The sequence below is a fragment of the Pseudorasbora parva genome, chromosome 16 (genome assembly GCF_024679245.1).
Source record: "Pseudorasbora parva isolate DD20220531a chromosome 16, ASM2467924v1, whole genome shotgun sequence".
NCBI classification, from domain to species: domain Eukaryota; kingdom Metazoa; phylum Chordata; class Actinopteri; order Cypriniformes; family Gobionidae; genus Pseudorasbora; species Pseudorasbora parva.
This window is the reverse complement of record NC_090187.1, coordinates 44,378,806-44,386,305: the sequence shown is the minus strand read 5'-3', so window position 1 is coordinate 44,386,305 and position 7,500 is coordinate 44,378,806. Positions and strand designations below refer to the sequence as shown.

Sequence of the window (7,500 nt, the reverse complement as noted above, 5' to 3'; positions counted from 1 at the left end):
CATCATCACATCACAGGAGATCACCAACCCTTCTGCGTCCTTATAATAATAATAATAATAATAATAATAATAATAATAATAATTCATTACATTTAGATAGCGCTTTTCTAGGCACTCCAAGGGCTTTGCAAGAGAGCATGACGTCCGAGAGAAAGCGTGTCCGAGAGAGCGTGACCGAGAGAACGCGTGACCGAGAGAGCGCGTCCGAGAGAAAGCGCGTCCGAGAGAGCGTGTCCGAGAGAGCGTGTCCGAGAGAGCGTGACCGAGAGAAAGCGTGTCCGAGAGAGCGTGACCGAGAGAGCGTGACCGAGAGAAAGCGTGTCCGAGAGAGCGTGTCCGAGAGAGCGTGACCGAGAGAAAGCGTGTCCGAGAGAGCGTGTCCGAGAGAGCGTGACCGAGAGAGCGTGACCGAGAGAGCGTGACCGAGAGAGAGCGTGTCCGAGAGAGAGCGTGACCGAGAGAGCGTGTCCGAGAGAGAGCGTGTCCGAGAGAGAGCGTGACCGAGAGAGAGCGTGACCGAGAGAGCGTGACCGAGAGAGCGTGTCCGAGAGAGAGCGTGTCCGAGAGAGCGTGTCCGAGAGAGCGTGTCCGAGAGAGAGCGTGACCGAGAGAAAGCGTGTCCGAGAGAGCGTGACCGAGAGAGAGCGTGACCGAGAGAGCGTGACCGAGAGAGCGTGTCCGAGAGAGAGCGTGTCCGAGAGAGCGTGTCCGAGAGAGAGCGTGTCCGAGAGAGAGCGTGACCGAGAGAAAGCGTGTCCGAGAGAGCGTGTCCGAGAGAGCGTGTCCGAGAGAGAGCGTGACCGAGAGAGAGCGTGTCCGAGAGAGAGCGTGACCGAGAGAGCGTGACCGAGAGAGCGTGTCCGAGAGAGAGCGTGTCCGAGAGAGAGTGTCCGAGAGAGCGTGTCCGAGAGAGAGCGTGATCGAGAGAGCGTGTCCGAGAGAGCGTGTCCGAGAGAGCGTGTCCGAGAGAGCGTGACCGAGAGAGAGCGTGTCCGAGAGAGAGCGTGACCGAGAGAGAGCGTGACCGAGAGAGAGCGTGACCGAGAGAGAGCGTGTCCGAGAGAGAGCGTGACCGAGAGAGAGCGTGTCCGAGAGAGAGCGTGTCCGAGAGAGAGCGTGTCCGAGAGAGCGTGACCGAGAGAGCGTGACCGAGAGAGCGTGTCCGAGAGAGAGCGTGACCGAGAGAGAGCGTGACCGAGAGAGCGTGACCGAGAGAGAGCGTGTCCGAGAGAGCGTGACCGAGAGAGAGCGTGACCGAGAGAGCGTGACCGAGAGAAAGCGCGTCCGAGAGAGCGTGACCGAGAGAAAGCGCGTCCGAGAGAGAGCGTGTCCGAGAGAGCGTGTCCGAGAGAGCGTGACCGAGAGAAAGCGCGTCCGAGAGAGCGTGACCGAGAGAAAGCGCGTCCGAGAGAGAGCGTGTCCGAGAGAGCGTGTCCGAGAGAGCGTGACCGAGAGAAAGCGCGTCCGAGAGAGCGTGTCCGAGAGAGCGTGTCCGAGAGAGCGTGTCCGAGAGAGCGTGACCGAGAGAAAGCGTGTCCGAGAGAGCGTGACCGAGAGAAAGCGCGTCCGAGAGAGCGCGTCCGAGAGAGCGTGTCCGAGAGAGCGTGTCCGAGAGAGCGTGTCCGAGAGAGCGTGACCGAGAGAAAGCGCGTCCGAGAGAAAGCGCGTCCGAGAGAGCGTGACCGAGAGAGCGTGACCGAGAGAGAGCGTGACCGAGAGAGAGCGTGACCGAGAGAGCGTGACCGAGAGAGAGCGTGACCGAGAGAGCGTGACCGAGAGAGAGCGTGTCCGAGAGAGAGCGTGTCCGAGAGAGAGCGTGACCGAGAGAGCGTGTCCGAGAGAGCGTGACCGAGAGAGCGTGACCGAGAGAGCGTGACCGAGAGAGCGTGACCGAGAGAGAGCGTGACCGAGAGAGAGCGTGACCGAGAGAGCGTGACCGAGAGAGAGCGTGACCGAGAGAGAGCGTGACCGAGAGAGAGCGTGACCGAGAGAGCGTGACCGAGAGAGAGCGTGACCGAGAGAGAGCGTGACCGAGAGAGAGCGTGACCGAGAGAGCGTGACCGAGAGAGAGCGTGACCGAGAGAGAGCGTGTCCGAGAGAGAGCGTGACCGAGAGAGCGTGACCGAGAGAGAGCGTGACCGAGAGAGCGTGTCCGAGAGAGCGTGACCGAGAGAGCGTGACCGAGAGAGCGTGACCGAGAGAGCGTGACCGAGAGAGCGTGACCGAGAGAGCGTGACCGAGAGAGAGCGTGACCGAGAGAGAGCGTGACCGAGAGAGAGCGTGACCGAGAGAGAGCGTGACCGAGAGAGCGTGACCGAGAGAGCGTGACCGAGAGAGCGTGACCGAGAGAGAGCGTGACCGAGAGAGAGCGTGACCGAGAGAGCGTGACCGAGAGAGAGCGTGACCGAGAGAGAGCGTGTCCGAGAGAGAGCGTGTCCGAGAGAGAGCGTGACCGAGAGAGCGTGACCGAGAGAGCGTGACCGAGAGAGCGTGACCGAGAGAGCGTGACCGAGAGAGAGCGTGTCCGAGAGAGAGCGTGACCGAGAGAGCGTGTCCGAGAGAGCGTGACCGAGAGAGCGTGACCGAGAGAGCGTGTCCGAGAGAGCGTGACCGAGAGAGCGTGACCGAGAGAGCGTGACCGAGAGAGCGTGAGCGAGAGAGAGCGTGTCCGAGAGAGAGCGTGTCCGAGAGAGAGCGTGACCGAGAGAGAGCGTGTCCGAGAGAGAGCGTGTCCGAGAGAGAGCGTGATCGAGAGAGCGTGTCCGAGAGAGCGTGACCGAGAGAGAGCGTGACCGAGAGAGAGCGCGACCGAGAGAGAGCGCGTCCGAGAGAGCGTGACCGAGAGAGAGCGTGACCGAGAGAGAGCGTGACCGAGAGAGAGCGTGACCGAGAGAGAGCGCGTCCGAGAGAGCGTGACCGAGAGAGCGTGACCGAGAGAGAGCGCGTCCGAGAGAGAGCGCGTCCGAGAGAGAGCGCGTCCGAGAGAGAGCGCGTCCGAGAGAGCGTGACCGAGAGAGCGTGACCGAGAGAGCGTGACCGAGAGAGAGCGCGTCCGAGAGAGAGTGACCGAGAGAGCGTGACCGAGAGAGAGCGTGTCCGAGAGAGAGCGTGTCCGAGAGAGAGCGCGTCCGAGAGAGAGTGACCGAGAGAGAGCGTGACCGAGAGAGCGTGACCGAGAGAGAGCGCGTCCGAGAGAGAGTGACCGAGAGAGAGCGTGTCCGAGAGAGCGCGTGTCCGAGAGAGCGTGACCGAGAGAGCGTGACCGAGAGAGCGTGTCCGAGAGAGCGTGACCGAGAGAGAGCGTGACCGAGAGAGAGCGTGACCGAGAGAGCGTGTCCGAGAGAGAGCGTGTCCGAGAGAGCGTGACCGAGAGAGCGTGACCGAGAGAGAGCGTGACCGAGAGAGAGCGTGACCGAGAGAGAGCGTGACCGAGAGAGAGCGTGACCGAGAGAGCGTGACCGAGAGAGAGCGTGACCGAGAGAGAGCGTGTCCGAGAGAGCGCGTGTCCGAGAGAGCGTGTCCGAGAGAGCGTGACCGAGAGAGCGTGACCGAGAGAGCGTGTCCGAGAGAGCGTGACCGAGAGAGAGCGTGACCGAGAGAGAGCGTGTCCGAGAGAGCGCGTGTCCGAGAGAGCGTGTCCGAGAGAGCGTGACCGAGAGAGCGTGTCCGAGAGAGCGTGACCGAGAGAGCGTGACCGAGAGAGCGTGTCCGAGAGAGAGCGTGACCGAGAGAGAGCGTGACCGAGAGAGAGCGTGTCCGAGAGAGCGCGTGTCCGAGAGAGCGCGTGTCCGAGAGAGAGCGTGTCCGAGAGAGAGCGTGTCCGAGAGAGAGCGTGTCCGAGAGAGAGCGTGACCGAGAGAGAGCGTGACCGAGAGAGAGCGTGACCGAGAGAGCGTGCCTGAGAGAGCGTGTCCGAGAGAGAGCGATCGAGAGAGCGTGTCCGAGAGAGCGTGACCGAGAGAGCGTGACCGAGAGAGCGTGTCCGAGAGAGCGTGACCGAGAGAGCGTGTCCGAGAGAGCGTGACCGAGAGAGAGCGTGTCCGAGAGAGAGCGTGTCCGAGAGAGAGCGTGACCGAGAGAGCGTGTCCGAGAGAGAGCGTGTCCGAGAGAGAGCGTGTCCGAGAGAGCGTGTCCGAGAGAGCAAGTCCGAGAGAGCGTGTCCGAGAGAACGATCGAGAGAGCGACCGAGAGAGCGTGTCCGAGAGAGCGTGTCCGAGAGAGCGTGACCGAGAGAGCGTGTCCGAGAGAGCGTGTCCGAGAGAGCGTGTCCGAGAGAGCGTGTCCGAGAGAGCGTGTCCGAGAGAGCGTGTCCGAGAGAGCGTGTCCGAGAGAGCGTGACCGAGAGAGCGTGACCGAGAGAGCGTGACCGAGAGAGAGCGTGTCCGAGAGAGAGCGTGACCGAGAGAGCGTGTCCGAGAGAGAGCGTGTCCGAGAGAGAGCGTGACCGAGAGAGAGCGTGACCGAGAGAGCGTGACCGAGAGAGCGTGTCCGAGAGAGAGCGTGTCCGAGAGAGCGTGTCCGAGAGAGCGTGTCCGAGAGAGAGCGTGACCGAGAGAAAGCGTGTCCGAGAGAGCGTGACCGAGAGAGAGCGTGACCGAGAGAGCGTGACCGAGAGAGCGTGTCCGAGAGAGAGCGTGTCCGAGAGAGCGTGTCCGAGAGAGAGCGTGACCGAGAGAAAGCGTGTCCGAGAGAGCGTGTCCGAGAGAGCGTGTCCGAGAGAGAGCGTGACCGAGAGAGAGCGTGTCCGAGAGAGAGCGTGACCGAGAGAGCGTGTCCGAGAGAGAGCGTGTCCGAGAGAGAGTGTCCGAGAGAGCGTGTCCGAGAGAGAGCGTGATCGAGAGAGCGTGTCCGAGAGAGCGTGTCCGAGAGAGCGTGTCCGAGAGAGCGTGACCGAGAGAGAGCGTGTCCGAGAGAGAGCGTGACCGAGAGAGAGCGTGACCGAGAGAGAGCGTGACCGAGAGAGAGCGTGTCCGAGAGAGAGCGTGACCGAGAGAGAGCGTGTCCGAGAGAGAGCGTGTCCGAGAGAGAGCGTGTCCGAGAGAGCGTGACCGAGAGAGCGTGACCGAGAGAGCGTGTCCGAGAGAGAGCGTGACCGAGAGAGAGCGTGACCGAGAGAGCGTGACCGAGAGAGAGCGTGTCCGAGAGAGCGTGACCGAGAGAGAGCGTGACCGAGAGAGCGTGACCGAGAGAGCGTGTCCGAGAGAGAGCGTGACCGAGAGAGAGCGTGACCGAGAGAGAGCGTGTCCGAGAGAGAGCGTGTCCGAGAGAGAGCGTGTCCGAGAGAGAGCGTGACCGAGAGAGAGCGTGACCGAGAGAGCGTGTCCGAGAGAGAGCGTGTCCGAGAGAGAGCGTGTCCGAGAGAGAGCGATCGAGAGAGCGTGTCCGAGAGAGCGTGACCGAGAGAGCGTGACCGAGAGAGCGTGACCGAGAGAGAGCGTGACCGAGAGAGCGTGTCCGAGAGAGAGCGTGTCCGAGAGATAGCGTGTCCGAGAGAGAGCGTGTCCGAGAGAGCGTGTCCGAGAGAACGATCGAGAGAGCGACCGAGAGAGCGTGTCCGAGAGAGCGTGTCCGAGAGAGCGTGTCCGAGAGAGCGTGACCGAGAGAGCGTGACCGAGAGAGAGCGTGTCCGAGAGAGAGCGTGTCCGAGAGAGAGCGTGTCCGAGAGAGAGCGTGACCGAGAGAGAGCGTGTCCGAGAGAGAGCGTGACCGAGAGAGCGTGTCCGAGAGAGAGCGTGTCCGAGAGAGAGCGTGTCCGAGAGAGAGCGTGACCGAGAGAGCGTGTCCGAGAGAGAGCGTGTCCGAGAGAGCGTGTCCGAGAGAGAGCGTGACCGAGAGAGCGTGTCCGAGAGAGAGCGTGACCGAGAGAGCGTGTCCGAGAGAGAGCGTGACCGAGAGAGAGCGTGTCCGAGAGAGAGCGTGTCCGAGAGAGAGCGTGTCCGAGAGAAAGCGCGACCGAGAGAAAGCGCGACCGAGAGAAAGCGCGTCCGAGAGAGAGCGTGTCCGAGAGAGAGCGTGACCGAGAGAGAGCGTGTCCGAGAGAGCGTGTCCGAGAGAGCGTGTCCGAGAGAGCGTGTCCGAGAGAGCGTGTCCGAGAGAGAGCGTGTCCGAGAGAGCGTGTCCGAGAGAGAGCGTGTCCGAGAGAGAGCGCGTCCGAGAGAGCGTGACCGAGAGAGCGTGTCCGAGAGAGCGTGTCCGAGAGAGAGCGTGTCCGAGAGAGAGCGTGTCCGAGAGAGAGCGTGTCCGAGAGAGAGCGTGTCCGAGAGAGAGCGTGTCCGAGAGAGAGCGTGTCCGAGAGAGAGCGTGTCCGAGAGAGAGCGTGTCCGAGAGAGAGCGTGTCCGAGAGAGAGCGTGACCGAGAGAGAGCGTGTCCGAGAGAGAGCGTGTCCGAGAGAAAGCGCGACCGAGAGAAAGCGCGACCGAGAGAAAGCGTGTCCGAGAGAGAGCGTGTCCGAGAGAGAGCGTGACCGAGAGAGAGCGTGTCCGAGAGAGCGTGTCCGAGAGAGCGTGTCCGAGAGAGCGTGTCCGAGAGAGCGTGTCCGAGAGAGAGCGTGTCCGAGAGAGCGTGTCCGAGAGAGAGCGTGTCCGAGAGAGAGCGCGTCCGAGAGAGCGTGACCGAGAGAGCGTGTCCGAGAGAGCGTGTCCGAGAGAGAGCGTGTCCGAGAGAGAGCGTGTCCGAGAGAGAGCGTGTCCGAGAGAGAGCGTGTCCGAGAGAGAGCGTGTCCGAGAGAGAGCGTGTCCGAGAGAGAGCGTGTCCGAGAGAGAGCGTGTCCGAGAGAGAGCGTGTCCGAGAGAGAGCGTGTCCGAGAGAGAGCGTGTCCGAGAGAGCGTGTCCGAGAGAGCGTGTCCGAGAGAGAGCGTGTCCGAGAGAGCGTGTCCGAGAGAGCGTGTCCGAGAGAGCGTGTCCGAGAGAGAGCGTGTCCGAGAGAGCGTGTCCGAGAGAGAGCGTGACCGAGAGAGCGTGTCCGAGAGAGCGTGTCCGAGAGAGAGCATGACCGAGAGAGCGTGTCCGAGAGAGCGTGTCCGAGAGAGCGTGTCCGAGAGAGCGTGTCCGAGAGAGCGTGACCGAGAGAGCGTGACCGAGAGAGCGTGACCGAGAGAGCGTGTCCGAGAGAGCGTGACCGAGAGAGCGTGACCGAGAGAGCGTGACCGAGAGAGCGTGTCCGAGAGAGCGTGACCGAGAGAGCGTGTCCGAGAGAGCGTGACCAAGAGAGCGTGACCGAGAGAGCGGTCGAGAGAGCGTGACCGAGAGAGCGTGACCGAGAGAGCATGACCGAGAGAGCGTGACCGAGAGAGCGTGACCGAGAGAGCGTGTCCGAGAGAGCGTGACCGAGAGAGCGTGTCCGAGAGAGCGTAAAGACTCTTGTGAGATATGAAGGATCAACACTACTGTACAGATACTCAAGATTAACGTGTGTGTGTGTGTGTGTGTGTGTGTGTGTGTGTGTGTGTGTTATGGACCCTTCAAGGCCCTTAACGAACCTCTGCTGAGGAATATCCAGA

The 7,500-nt window shown here is 62.3% G+C and overlaps 1 protein-coding gene across 1 annotated transcript in view; it reads right to left on the bottom strand.

Annotated features, from left to right (window-relative positions):
* Positions 1-7,500, bottom strand: part of fam219b (family with sequence similarity 219 member B) — an 11,418-nt gene that overhangs the window by 395 nt on the left and 3,523 nt on the right. Inside the window, exon 5 of the mRNA XM_067419893.1 lies at positions 7,480-7,500. This exon is cut by the window's right edge and continues 22 nt beyond it. Coding sequence (XP_067275994.1) covers positions 7,480-7,500 — 21 coding nt within the window. The remainder of the gene's footprint in view (positions 1-7,479) is intronic.